This window comes from Colobus angolensis, unplaced genomic scaffold (genome assembly GCF_000951035.1).
Source record: "Colobus angolensis palliatus isolate OR3802 unplaced genomic scaffold, Cang.pa_1.0 Scaffold123, whole genome shotgun sequence".
NCBI classification, from domain to species: domain Eukaryota; kingdom Metazoa; phylum Chordata; class Mammalia; order Primates; family Cercopithecidae; genus Colobus; species Colobus angolensis.
The window spans coordinates 109,342-124,383 of record NW_012113475.1 but is presented as its reverse complement, the minus strand read 5'-3'; the positions used below and the strand labels follow the sequence as shown (position 1 = coordinate 124,383).

The window sequence follows — 15,042 nt, the reverse complement described above, 5'->3', positions numbered from 1 at the left end:
TGTGGTTTGATGCCTTATGCAAATGAAGGTCCTGGAATGGACCAATCATTGGCCAGAGTGCAGGTTTGGCCTGTGGCCAGAGCCTGATGTGGTTTGGCACCTTATACAAATGAAGGTCCTGGAATGGACCAATCATAGGTCAGTGTGCAGACTCTTCAGCTCCATGGAGTCTGTCCAAGTTATCCTTAGATTCCCTATCTCCAGACCCTGTTCTCCTGCGTCATTTTACCCCTGAGAGACATGATCCCTAGAAATCTTTATGGGAGGCAGAGGGAGTGATGGTCTTTTCTTCTGTAACTGCTTCCTGCTGATTTACACGCTGGTCCTACCTACTGGGGACCACAGAACTCTCTCCCTGCTTTGTCTTGTGGAGACAGGGTAAGCTTTTGATGGCCAGAGGTGGTGCCTTTACCTGGCACTGGCTGGAAACCTTGTCGCACATCATCTGAAGCTAAATGGTTTCTAGGCAAGAGAAAATGAACTTGGTTAAAAGGTTTAGCAAACATGGTGCAAAGACCAGGGCCAGTATAGCCATTAGCAATGGTCTGGCTAGGGGATGGAGCCATGACCCCCAGCCCAGCAACCTTGACCAGGAGCCCCATGATTCCGACAGCTGTTGTAGTATCTTAGCGGCCCAGTCAGCTAGTTTTCAGTTGGCATCCCTTACTATTCCTGATTGGTTGACATAGAAACAGCATGCTTCCTCTAGGCAAAGACATAAGCCTCCTTTCTCAGTAGTTACAAGGTCTAGTCCCCTTCTGTTTTGCAAAGTGAAAACTTTGCCAAAGTGTTTTGCCAGGGAGCCTATATGATTTTGTATGATGACAATACTTTGAGCAATGTCATCCAAGATTTCCATGAAATCATTGGACAAACGCTGGTAGTGGGATAGGGAGGTTGCCAGCCTGTTAACTCCTGTTCCTATTCCTGCTATTACTCCCAGCTCTACTAAAAGGGGTATGATGAGTTGGATGGCTTGCTTGTGTCTGGTGGTTGCAGTCAAAGGTATAGTGAGGATTGGTTATTGGGAGCTATATTAATTTCAGGGACTGAATGAACAAGTGTACAAGTTCCAGTCCAATTGGCAGGTAAACATAAGTAGGAGCTAGTCCTGTACAGGAAAAAGGCTCTCTGTTTTTCAAGACAGAAATTGTTTTCTGTGGTGAACATATGGGTTAATTTGTTATTTTTGCTTTCCCAAGTAGTTAAGGTCCCTGCTAAGGTGGCCCGTGTTAAAGACTGAAAGGGGCCTTGCAAAGTTGGGTTGCCCCAGTGGTTTTATTTTCCTGGTGAAGGTAGCTGCTTTTGGTGTCCACCAATAACCACCCGGGGGTATTTTCATATTGGGGAACCAAAAGACAGCTAGAGGTTTCAGGACTAATGCAGTCTTCCCAAGGAAACGTGTGGACGCAGCTAGTGGGCTTCCCTTAGCAGTATTTAGACTGAATATCTTTTAAGGTGCCCTTAAGTAGGAATGGTTTCCATGAAAACTGTACAGGTTTTCTAAATCACATACTTTGGGTAACTGTGTAATTTACATGATTGTGTGAGGGATTAATCTCCAGGGTGTAATTGCACCGATTACTTTTCAAGGTCCCCAGGACCTGACTGGACTTTTGGCTCCTTTTGACACAGAGTGTACCTGGAATTCTAGCTCTGTGGGTGTTGATATTGGGCCCCAGATGGATTTTTCTGAGGATGTAACCCTAGAGAGGTTGCTCTGATAAGACTGCAGGAGGTTTACTGCTCATCCTGTCATTGTAATCTTTGTCATGTCTGTAATTTGATTGTATAAGTCATCTAAGTTTATTAGTTTGAAGAGAGTTCCTCCTTTGTAGGCAACGTGGTAAGTCATTTTTTCAAGGGCCCAATATCGTGCTGGGACTGGGATAGCAATGTACCTGGAAGAGTATGGGGAAAAGCAAAGCCAACAATATTTTTGCTAAGGCTAGGCTGGCAGCCAGGCACAGTGGCTCATGCCTCTAATCCCAGCACTTTGGGAGGCCTAGGCAAGTGGATCACTTGAGGTCAGGAGTTCAAGACCAGCCTGGCCAACATGGTGAAACCCTGTCTCTACTAAAAAAAAAATCCGAAAAACAAAAACAGAAAAACAAGACTGGGCTGGTGGTGTTTAACAGCCTTTGTATTAGATTCAAGGTTCTTAGTAAATACTGAGGGTCACCTAATGACCGGTCAGAGGGTAAATTGAGGCCCTGCTGTAGAATTAAGCCAATTCCCAATATGCATGATCCCAGTGTGTGTGTCCTGTAGCAAATCATTGTGGGTATGAATGTACCTTTTTGTTATTTTGCCTCCTTTAAGTCCTACAGGATAGGATTCTACTAGGGCAGAGGAGATGATCCCACCGCTTGGGAAAAGGCAGTTTAATAATGTAAGAATAACTAGTATTACCCCAACTACCACGACCACACAGAAAAGACACCAAGGAAAGTTAATAGGCATTTACTTATCTTTTGGCCATTCTTTTAAACAAGCACTTCCGGTCTTCCACAGGTTCACAGGTACAGTGGCTGGTAGGAGTTCCAGGTTCGGGGTCCGGAAACTTCTGGTATGGCAGGCTTGACACTGGAAAGATGTATCCAATTATCTAACCCTAGTACTTTGACCACAGAAGGTGTGGCCAGCGCCACTGAAAATGGTTCCTTCCATTTGGGTTGTAGCTGTTGAGCAGATGATCCCTCTTTCCGTGTTTTTACCAGTACCTTACCTCCTGGCCTAATTTTGGGTTGCTGGTTAGTTCCCAGTACAGGGAACCACTGGGTTCCAAACTTTTGTAAATCCTACTGAAATTGTCCCAGGTTAATTAGGTATTTTACTAAACTGGTTGTTTTTGGATCAGTGATTAGATCATTAGTTAAAAATGGCCTTGCATATAATATTTCATATGGGCTCATATTAATTTTTGCTTGAGGGGAATTACGGATCCTTAAGAGGGCTGTGGGGAGCAAGTTGACTCAAGTCTCTGACATTTCCTGAAACAGTTTAATGACCATTTTAGAGTTTGATTAGCCTTTTCCACTTTCCTGGAGGATTGAGGCCTCCATGCTGAATGTAAATTTGATCCTGAGGGCCTTAGCAACCCCTTGAGTTATTTTGGAGACAAAAGATAAGCTGTTATTTTGAAGGCTCTGGGGTAGCCCAAACCAAGGGATTATTTCTCTTTCTTTATTTTATTTTATTTTTTGAGACAGCCTTACTCTGCTGCCCAGACTGGAGTGTAATGTGCGGTCTTGGCTCACTGCAGCCTTTACCTCCTTGTTTCAAGGGATTCCTGTGCCTCAGCCTCCTGAATATCTGGGATTACAGGCATGCACCATCATGCCCAGATGATTTTTTTTTTTTTTTTTTTTTTGTAGAGACAGGGTTTCACCATGTTGCCCAGGCTGGGCTCAAACTTCTGGCCTCAGTGATCTGCCTGCCTCAGCTTCCCAAAGTACTGGGATTGCAGGTGTGAGACATCGTCCCCGGCCAGATTATTTCTTTTAAGAGAATTTTCACTATTTCATTGGCCTTTTCTGTTCTGGTAGGGTAAGCTTCAACCCAGCTAATAAAAGTTTCTATCAGTACTAGTAAAAACTTGAATCCTTTACAGGCTGGCATATGGTTAAAGTCCAATTGACAGTCTTCCCCTGGGTAAGTTCCCCCTCTTTGGATTGGCTCTATTAAAGGAGACACGTTGTTTCCTGGGTTATTTAATGCACACAGTGAGCAGGCTTGACAGACCTGTTTGACCATGGAAGCTAGGTTGGATGCAGTAAAGAGCTTGTTTACCATGGCCAAAGTTGTGTCTCTTCCCACATGGAAAGAGTTATGCAGGGCTTTTATGATTTTCCATTGGGCTGCTTGGGGAAGATTTATTTTTGATCCCTTATACCACCAAGATACCTGTTTCATTCCTCCCTGTTGTCTTATTAGCTGTTCTTCCTGTGAGGTGTACTCAGGTTCTATTGGGGAGTCATAAAAAAGGAGTAGTGCTAAAACTTGTTGAGATTGTACCTTGAGGGCTGCTGCCTTGGATTCCTTTTTGTTCCCTTGTGCTATAGGGGTTAGATTCTTTTGGTGCCCTTTGCAATGAATAATGGCTATGGCCTCTGGCAAGTGTTGTCTGCAATAGCTGAAGAATCCCATGTTTTATGGGGGAGTGCCTGTTAGTAAATAGTCCCCTTTCCAAATTGTAGCATGAGCATGAACCACAAGAAATGCATACTTAGAATCTGTATAGATGTTAGCTTTCTTTCCTTGTCCCAAGCTTTTTTTTTTTTTTTTTTTTTTGAGACAGAGTTTTGCTCTGTCGCCCAGGCTGGAGTGCAGTGGTGCGATCTCAGCTCACTGAAACCTCTGCCTCCCAGGTTCAAGTAATTCTCCTGTCTCAGCCTCCCAAGTAGCTGGGACTATAGGCACACACCACCACAGGCAGCTAATTTTTGTATTTCTAGTAGAGATGGGGTTTCACCATGTTGGTCAGGCTGGTCTTGAACTCCTGACCTCAGGTGATCCACTCGCCTCAGCCTCCCAAAGTGGTAGGATTACAGGCTTGAGCCACTGCACCGGCCCCTTGTCCCAACCTTAATGCTAGAGTAAGAAAAATGATCTCAGCCTTTATGTCGATGTGCCTGGGGGCAGTAGCTGGACTTCAAAACTGGTATAATTCACTATTGCGTATCCAGCGTGGTCCTCCCCGTTTAGCACAAAGCTGCTGCCGTCTGTAAACCCGTTATCCTCAGGGTCTGGAAGAGGCTGATATAAAAGATAAAAGAGGCTGGCTCACATATCTGTGTACGGTGATCTGCTCACAGGAAAGATTGGTTATGGTGCCCAGAGGTAGCAATGCGGCTGGTGATGTGGTTTGGCTGGGTCCCCACCCATATCTCATCTTGAATTGTAGCTCCCATAATTTCCATGTGTCGTGGGAGGGACCCTGTTCCTGGAACCAAGCTGGGTCTGGCTGTGTTTTCTCAAGGCCCAATAAGGAGAAGCAGACAAACTAGGAAAGAATGGAATTTATTGGTATAACTGGATACAGGGAGAAGGCCAGAGATAATTCCACCAGACCAACCCAAAGTGTTACAATTTTCTTAGTGCATGTATAGGTTGGGGTTAGGTGCCTACGTGCAGTATAGCATTCGTCTAAGTCTATTTGTAACTAATTTTGTTTCAACTAGAAGGTCAGAGGCAAAAAATGCTTGCTAAGTTTGATTAAAAGGGCGCCAGTACCTTCAAGGCCTATCTACTATGGTACCAGAGTGATTATTTCTGTCTTATCTCCTTTGCAGCTTGGTCCGGAGAGCTGCCTTGGACTCTCCAATGAATCTATTCGAACAGCTGCCACTGTTGCCTTGACCTGTCTCAGATTCCGTTGACCCCATATGGGTCCCGGCACTAGGAAGACTATCTCTATTATTTTGAGTTGCTCCAGGTTAGGGAGAAGCCTACTAACCGTATACCATGTGTTTCATTTCTAGCTTTGATGTCTGGGCAACAATTTCCCTAGGCTTAACTATTGGCTAAATGTTAAGGCAGTGCTGTGGAAATCTGTCAGTGTAACTGGAGTGCTATACAGGCCTGTCTGTGTGATTGTCAGGGAGAATTGGGCTGCCACAACCCGGTGGGAGGTAATTGAATCATGAGTGCTGTTCTCATGATAGTGAATAAGTCTCACTAGATCTGATGGTTTTGTAAAGGAGAGTTCCCCAGCACATGCTGTCTTGCCTGCTGCCATGTAAGACATGACTTTGCTTCTCCTTTGCCTTCCACCAGCCATGATTGTGAGGCCTCCCCAGTCATGTTGAACTGTGAGTCAGTTAAACCTCTTTCCTTTATAAATTACCCAGTCTTAGGTATGTCTTTACTAGCAATGTGAGAACAGACTAATAGAACTGGGTTTAAGGTGTTACAGGTCTTAATTGTGATCTCTGGATTATCTAGGAGTGCCACCTCGTATTTAATCTTTCTCCTGTCATCCAGATATGTCCTTTTATTTCTAGGACTGGTGGGGAGTTGTGGCTGGTCTAGAGTAATTTTCGTTTATTTATTTATTTATTTATTTATTTATTTATTTATTTATTTATTTTTGAGGCGGAGTTTCGGTCTTGTTGACCAGGCTGGAGTGCAATGATGCGATCTCGGCTCACTGTAACCTCCGCCTCCCGGGTTCAAGCAATTCTCCTGCCTCATCCTCAGGAGTAACTGGGATTACAGGCATGTGCCACCACCCCCGGCTAATTTTGTATTTTTAGTAGACACAGGGTTTCTCCATGTTGGTCAGGCTGGTCTCCAACTCCCGACTCAGGTGATCCGCCCACCTCGGCCTCCCAAAGTGCTGGGATTACACGCATGAGCCACCATGCCTGGTCAGCCTAGAGTAATTTTAATAGCTTCTTCAACCAAAATAGCAGTGGCTGCTATTGCCTGCGGGCAGCTGGGCCACCTGGTGGCTACCCTGTCTTATTTCTTTGCTAAGTAAGCAACGACTGGGCGCAGTGGCTTACACCTGTGATTCCAACACTTTGGGAGGCCAAGGTGGGTGGATTGCTTGAGATCAGGAATTCAAGACCACACTGGCCAACATGGTGAAACCTTGTCCCTACTAAAATACAAAAATTAGTTGGGGCATGGTGGTGACAGGCACCTGTAATCCCAGCTACTTGGGAGGCTGAGGCAGGAGAATGACTTGAATCCAGGAGCTGGAGGTGGCAGTGAGCCAAGATTGTGCCAGTGTACTCCAGCCTGGGAGACAGAACAAGAGTCCATCTCAAAAAAAAAGAAAAGTATGCAATGGGCCTAGGCTCTGTTCTCAGCTTCTGAGTAAGCACTCCCACTGCTATACCTTTCTTTTCTTCCACACACAAGAAGGGCTTGGTGAGGTTTGGAATGCTGAGAAGGGCTTGGTGAGCCTGGCTGAGAGCCCGTTTTAACTTGGTGAAAGCCTCCCTCATTTCTAGGGTTCATTCCATGGGCTCATCTTAAGGTCCCCTTGTTGCCTCGTAAAGGGGCTTTGCTATGTGCCTGAAATTTGGGATTTATATTCTACAGAATACAACCATTCCAAGTGAAGCTGCTCCTTGACGTGTGAGGTAATTTGGGTGGCCATGATGTCCAGAGTTACCTGGGGATCCTAAGTGGTAGTGATGTCCCTGGGTCCTGTGAGTCTTCATCTGATCCCTCCTTATGCGCTGCTAGAGTTTTGACTGGTGGAGCCCCTCAGTGGGAGCAGGGGCAGTCAATTATCCAGCGCCAGGGGTCGCGACTGGTGCCCTCACATTGGCAACACAGGCCCTGTGGGGGCTTAGTGGAGTCCTTTTCCTAGTGCCCACTTTTCTTGTACCTGTAACCAGAGCTTTTGTCGGCATTGTCCTTGTGACCCTTTGGGTTTCCTTTGGATGCTTTTTGGGTATTTAGGGCATCACCAATGACAGTTGCCATAATTTCGGCTATTTTTCTTTACTGTATTCCCTTTCCACTTCCTCCAGATCACGATTGTTATATACCGTGGAGGTGGTATCAATAAGCTGATTTTGATTAGTTTGTGGTCCCATGTGTAGCTTCTGGATTTTATGCCTAATGTCCAGGGCAGCTTGACTAATGAAATCCTGTGTCATTAATACTTTGCCTTCAGGAGAGGGAGGGTCTAGGTTGGTGTATTTTTTAAAAGCCTCTTCCAATCTACTATAAAATATAGCTTTCCTCCTTACCCTGTGTAATTTCCCTTAATTTACTGCCTTTATCATTTCCTTTCTCATTCCTCCCAGGTGAGCTTCAAGGAATTTGGCTCAGTTGTTCATTCCCACAGGGGTGTTATAGTTCCAATTATGGTCAGTGATGGGGACTGTATCCGGACCCAGGCAATTGCCATCAGAGTTTCTGGCAAACAGCTTGTCTGATTCCCATTGGGCAGCCTCAGAAATATGTTCTTTCTCCAGAGGAGTGCAACAAGTTGCCAGGATACATTGAACATCTTTCTGTGAGAGATCGAAGGCTAAGGTTAAAGTTTGGAATCTGTCCGCCAATCTCCTGAGGTTCTCAGAATAAATTCCTAACTTATCCTTTCATTGCTGTATATCAGTTATGGAGAAGGGGGCCTCCACTTAGATTAGCCCCTCAGCCCCTGCTACTTCCCTTAGGGGAAATACAGCTGGACAGGGAATTGAATAAGGTGTTGCCCTGGAAGCATGTGGGGAACTTAGTGGAGTTCCCGGCTCCTGTTCCTGGGTTTGATCCCCAGGAGCACTTGGCAAGGGGTTATATGGAATTGGTTGCAGCTCCCCCTGAGAAATGGTGGCCCTTGCAGAAAGGGGTCATCTATGACATCTGGTTCTACTTTAGGAATTTTTTCTTTTTGAGGGCAAAATTTGGAAGCCTTACAAATTGAAGGGTTTTGGTGCAGGGCCATAAAGGCTTAAACATGGTATTTCTGACCATTTACCCGGCCTTTTGCAAAATAAGTCTAATTGCAGGATAGTGTCATGACCGAGACTCCTATTGACTAGCCATTGCTCCTGGCTATCTAGAGGATACTGGGACCAAACAGTATTACAGTAAAAAAAAATTGTTTCCTTCTTATATTGTCAGGGTCAAATTGGTTCCAATTATTGAGGATGCAGCTGAGTGGGGAGTCAGGTGGTATGGATGAAGTATTTCCTATTGTTGTAAGAGAGAAAAAATTCTAAGGAGGATTTAATACTAGACCTCAGAACCTCCACCTAGGGGCTTCCCCTTCAGAGAGGTTGTGGCCTAGGATTGGATCTCCCAAGGAGTCCCCTTTTGGGGTCCAGTCTTAAGAGTGTCAGACATCTCTGACCTTAGGTGGGCACCAGTCCTGCTTTGAATGCTTTCCTTTCATAGACAATGCCTAGTATGATTCCCTTCGTTCTTGGATACAGTTCTTGGCTTTTGGCATCCCTGTAGCTGGCCACAGTAGTTTCTTCCCGGATGGTTTCCTTAACCATTGTAGTAAGTATAATTTGAAGGGCAAGGGATGGCAGACTGCCTAATTTAAACTTGTTAGAGACTAGCCTCTCAATAAGGGAGTATAGTGCTCTCTGACTGTACCAGATAAACCAGGTGCAGAGATTTCCGCAGGGATCCACTGTGCAATTTATACAGTGATCCAAGAGTCTCCACCAGGATTCTTCCCTTAGTACCAGATCTACTAAACTTAATTGATCTAGATCTGGTCCCTTATAAAAGAAGCAGGGCACTTTCCCTATCCAAGTGGTTGGTCCCTAACCTTTCGGCTAATGTTTGCCCTTGGGGCCTCCATAGTCAGTTACCTATTGCCCTGGCCCTTTGAGTTGGGGTACATCTCTAATTGGTCTAAACATGTTATTCCAACATAAGCAGCAAATAAATATAATATTATAGTCGCAAAAACATGCACCTCATGGCAGCATGGATTTATCTTGTGCTCCTATTTGTTGCATTCCCTGACGGGCTGACTCCACAAGAGAATTTTAGCATAAGAAAAGCAGGGTTAAAGCCACCTGAAATGTGTATGTATTCGACCTGGACAAGCTGCCACTGCCAATTGGTCACATGTGGGGCTCAGGAACTATAACCAGGAGATAGAAAACAATCCAACTTCCAGGCCAGACAGCTATCCCCATTCACTCTTTGGCTTTCGGGCAGCACTGGAGAGTGGCCTTGGCCAGTTGCCCTCAATTACCGAGGAGCTACTGGGAAATGGCTGCTGAAGGACTAAAAAGAAAAGGACTCAGGTCCCCACCTGAAGTAGGCGATGATGGTTAGGTCCTTACACACAGAAACCTTTCAGTCTCACCAGACGGTGGCCCTGGCAAGAGACCTTCAGTTGTCTCTGTGCTTAGAATGCTGTCTGCCAAGGGTCCCAAGTTGGAAAAGGGAATGAAAGAGAAGGGGAGAGACAGAGAGAGTCCCGTATGGAGTTTAGTTCCAGCCCGTAGCCACAAATGGAATCTCAATAGAATAAAATAAAATAAATCCCCAAATTTGGGCTTACCTCCTGGCTGGCTCGCCAAAATATGTTACTGGGTTAAGGGTTCTGATAATGAGGTGTACAGGTTCTTGGTGTGTTGAACAAAGAATTGAACGACATGCATGAACAGGTGGTGAAGGAATGGATTTATTGGAGCACAAGGCAGTGAAGGAGCAAAAGTGAAAGTACATTACACAGGGTGGGAGTGGGCTCGAGCAAGTGGCTCAAGAGCCCTAGTAGCAAAATCTTCTGGGGCTTAAGTACCCTGTAGAGGTTTCTTGATGGTTACACCCTATGTAAATGAAAGACTGGCTCACAGCCAATTAGAGGCTGAGGTGAATTGGTTCACAGCCAATCCAAGACTGGTGTGGTTTGACTCCTTATGCAAATGAATGTCCTGGAATGAACCAATCATTGGCTGGAGTGCAGATTTGGCCCGTGGCCAATCAGAGACTGATGTGGTTTGATGCCTTATGCAAATGAAGGTCCTGGAATGGACCAATCATAGGCCAGTGTTCAGACTCTTCAGTGCCAGGGAGTATGTCCAGGTCATCCTTAGATCCCTATCTCTGGACCCTATTCTCCTGCCTCAGTCTTGTGTGAGATTTTGTGCCCTTTGACCATCATCATCATCTCCCCATTCCCCCAACCTCTCCCTCAACTACTTCTAACCACTATTCATTAACCTCTTGTATTATTTAGGTGTAAGGAAGAACAGAAGGATCCAAGCGTGAGAAAGCCCACCCTGAGTCTCTCAGAGGTGATTATGACTATGTGAGCATGGGTGAGACAAATCCTCTATTGTTGTTGATGGCTACTTGAAGTGCTTCCTCCATTCTTTCCATTGTAGAATACTTAGGGAGGTAGAGGATATAATGACACGTTATTGATGTTGGGTGATCTCTTTCACTGAAAGTTTGAGGACAGCGAAATACTATTTCCATTTTCTGTATGCCTCTTGCATGCATCCTATCACGTCCTGTAAGAAACACTAGAAAGGAATAAAATTTGGTTAAGATATTTCATAGAAAGAATAAAACATAATGAAAAGGAAGAAATTAATCACTTCATTCAGTAAGTATTTATCGAAGGCCCTTAGGCAGAGAGAACTGTCCTCGGCCATATTGAGTGTAGAAAAATCATGACATTTGGTCTTTGTCCTCAATGAGTTCATGGTGTAGTTGGGGGAAAATTGTATGCATGAAAAGATAGTAGCAAGAAGGAAGTTTATTCAGCTCATCTAGGAAGAATGAGGTTAGGAGCTTAAAGGGTTCAGCACGGAGACAGACACCAGGCTGGGTGGTCAGAGGGACTTCACAGAGGTCACACCAGGCTATTTCTCAAGACAGGATTTGGGTGAGCTTTCAAGGCAGGGGACAAAACTCAGGAAAAAGCCAGAGGTGGGAAGAAGTGAACTCATGGGATGTAAAGACAGCTGAACCACTGGGCTGAATCAAAAGTTTCCCATTAAGAGAGAAGATTAGAAAGGCAGCTTGGGATTATAGAGAAATAGGTTGGATATGTGGACAAGTTGGAATTGTCCTCCAACATCCTTAGTAGCAACAAAAATATCAAGAAGAAAGATGTGTAACTCAGGAAGAGCTGATGAATGGGATGAGATGGTGAGAGAAGTCATTAAGTCTGCCCTAGAGAAACCTTAGGGTTCCCACCAAGAGAAGTTCTTGTACCATGAGGCCACAGAGCTTAGTGCTCAAGAACCTGGCTTTGGAGTCAGCCTGATGGATTCTATTCTGGTTCCCATACTTACCAGCTGTCTGAACATGGGCAAGCTACTAAATGCTCCAAACCTCGTTTTCCTTGTGTCTGAAATGGGAAAAAACAATAGTACCTACCTCATAGGGTTGCTATTAGGAAAAAGGTAGGTAATAAATACAAAGCAGTCAGCATAGTGCATGGCACAGAATAAGCACACAGTAAATGCTGCTGCTACTGCTACTATTATCATCAGTTGTTGTTGCTATTATTATTTCTAAATGATATATTACTATAAAACAGATTGTTTGCATCATTCAAACATCACAGGACTTAGATAATTAGATGAAGATAGGAACATGAGATCAAAGGCTTAGGAGCCAGCTGAAGTGAGGAAAGAGGGTGCAGAAAAAGTCAGTGTAGAAAAAATAGTAAAATAGCAAATCTTTATTAAAAAAAAAAAAAAAGAAACAGGCTTGAGTAAGAGAAAGAATGCTGGTCTAGAAGGTAGGGAGCCTGGGTTCTCATCCTTGCTCTGCCACTAACACATGTGATCCACCAGCAAGAATGGTGATACAGAGATAGAAAATTATTTTAGGCAGATAGTGAGGGCAAAAGAGTACTCAGTAGAACTTCCCTTCTAACAAAAAGCAGTCCAAGAAATCACTTCTTTTCTAATAAAGAACAGCCTGGAATATTGGGCTACAAACATAGATAAGAAGGCTGGAAGCTAGCACGGGGGAATGCCAGTAGCTCCACCAATAGAAAGGGCAACCTGGGGCCAGGCATGTCCACCACGGGGGTTCCACCTCCCCTCTTTTTTAGCACATGCACAGTAAGAAAGAAATAAGCACCATGGAGTAGCTACCCACCTGTATAATCAAAGATTAGGGTAGGGGCTGCTAGAGATTCGTGCCCTATGTGATGGTACACCTGGTCCTAACTCATTTTTTCATGCCCTGTGTATGTCCTCCTCACTAGCTCATCTATAAAAAATCCTGCATTTCACCACAGATCAGCAACTCATTTTTCTGGGACCCCTCTCTGTAGCAGAGAGCTATTCTCTTTTTTTTTGTCTCTTATTAAGTTTCTGCTCTATACCTCACCCTTTGTGTGTGTCCCTGTCCTTGATCTCCATGGCTGTGAGACAAAGAACCTTGGGTGTCAGCCCAGACGGTAAGGCCACTTCAATGGCTTCATTCTAAACAAGATTGTACCTTTTAAAAAGATATATAATTATGTGTCCATCTATTACCACAGTACTTACAGAGGAATTTTTTCTTTTCATCCAAGGTTAGTTTGTGGAAAGCCTTCCAAAACAACCGTATAGTAGGGTGTGATTTTTGGTATCCTTGCTCATACTTTGAATTCTTGAGAGAAAGAGGGAGAAAAATGATTTGAGTGGGGTGGAATATATAGAAGTTGTTTGGAAAAATTGGGGCACTTTAGGTATCACCTACCTGTTCAAATTGTTTCCAGTCATAATCAGTATTTCCAATGATTGCGGTCATTAGTTCCTCGGGGTAGAAATGTCTAAGTATCTCCTTCTCACAGACTCTATAAAATCCTCTCTGAAATTCCTCATAAACTGCTTTTACAGAGACGTTGAAAATGTAATCAATATACTTAGAAACATAGTCTTTCCTTGAGGGAAGGGGAAAAAAAAAGAAAGAAAAGAAAAGAAGGAAGGAAAGGAAGGAAGAGGCCAATGATTAAAAGATTCTATACTTTGTTCTTTTTACTATTTCTATTGAGAAGGAAAAGTCAATTACTTCTACATAGCACAAGAATGTTGTGTTGTGACCAAAACCTGGTCAGCTAGAAGAAAGAAATTTAGAAAATATAATCAGAAGGTTTAAAACTATTTGGCTCACTTTCCTCACTGCAGTTGGTAGGATTTTTTAAAACATGAATCTGAATATGTCATTCTCTTGCTTAAAGTCTATCAAAGGCTTCCCATTACCCTTGGGGTAAATTCCAAACTTCCTTAGCAGGGATCAACAGGCCTTCCCAACCCTACCTCCTCCCTCAATGATCTGACCTTGCCAGTCTCAGCAAGCAGCCTCTTCCTACTTCCATTTTCTTTCTTTCTCTTTCTTTTTTTCTCTTTCTTTCTCCTTCCTTCCTCCCTCCCTCCCTTCCTTTCTTCCTTCTTTCTCTTGTTCTCTCTCTGTCTTTCCTTCTTTCCTTCTTTCTTTCTTTCTCTCTTTCTCTCTTCCTCTCTCTCTCTCTCTTTCTCTTTCTTAAGAGATGGGGTCTCCCTATGTTGCCCAGGCTGGACTTGGACTCCTGGCCTCAAGTGATCCTCCTGCCACAGCCTCCTGAGTAGGTGAGACTACGAGTGTGCACCATGGTGCCCGGCTCCCGCTTCCATTTTCATCTCTGGCCATACTGACCTTTAGTTCATAGGTCTTGTTGTCTCTCTTTTGTAGTTAGGCCACAGAATGTAGCATTTCTTCTTTACCTGATAACTTCTACCATCCATTAGATTTCAATATAAGTAAGACTTTCTCAGGGTTAATCCTTCTGTTCCTCTGCTTGTCCCCTCTCACAACACATGTCACTTTGTGAAAATTATTCCTGCAAGGTCTGTCTTATACTACAGGATGTAATTTCTACTAAATGATTAATTTCCTGATGGTAGGGTTGCTACTGGGGGCATTTCCATCAGAGACATGATTGTCTCCCACACTTTGGGCAGCCTTTGTGGACTAGCCTACCGAAATCAACTCTTGTCTGCCTTCCCCTGTAACCAGTGGTGTGCTGGTAAATGTCTAACAACCAGCTCTCTGAAAAGGAGGAGGGAAGGGGACACACATTTGCAGCATTGGCCAATTTCTGTGGTGTAAATCACTGCTGATTTTCAGCTACTAATACTTTGATAATAAATTCTTAACATTTTTGAAAATTTAACAGTCAGCTCTCACAAGGTGGTACTAGTGAGCTCCAGCATACCACCTGGAACTCCCTAGTTTCTTAATGGGTTTTAATTTTCTTCAGAGTGTTCATCCTTATCTGACATTATATTACATAATAATTCATTTGTGGCCAGGTACAGTGGCTCACCCTTGTAATCCCAGTACTTTGGGAGGCTGAGATGTGAGGACTGCCTGAGCTCAGGAATTTGAGACCAGCCTGGGCAGCATGGCAAGACTCCATCTCTATTAAAAATAATAATGATTCATTTGTACATTGTCTTTCTGCCCCACTGGAATTTAAGCTCCAGATTTTGTCTGTCTTTTTGACTACTGTATCTCCAGCACCTAGAATAGAGTCTGGTACAAAATAGGGGCTCAAAAATATTTGTTAAATGAATAAATAGTAAAAAGAGCTACAAAGGAAATATTGAACCCTGAATT

The 15,042-nt window shown here is 44.0% G+C and overlaps 1 protein-coding gene across 1 annotated transcript in view; it reads right to left on the bottom strand.

The window, feature by feature from the left end:
- Positions 1 to 10,099: 10,099 nt before the first annotated feature.
- HERC6 (HECT and RLD domain containing E3 ubiquitin protein ligase family member 6) overlaps positions 10,100 to 15,042 on the bottom strand; it is a gene marked incomplete at its 5' end in the record, with an annotated part of 84,727 nt that continues 79,784 nt past the window's right edge. Inside the window, 3 exons of the mRNA XM_011933031.1 lie at positions 10,100 to 10,961; positions 12,951 to 13,053; positions 13,144 to 13,337. Coding sequence (XP_011788421.1) covers positions 10,741 to 10,961; positions 12,951 to 13,053; positions 13,144 to 13,337 — 518 coding nt within the window. The remainder of the gene's footprint in view (positions 10,962 to 12,950; positions 13,054 to 13,143; positions 13,338 to 15,042) is intronic.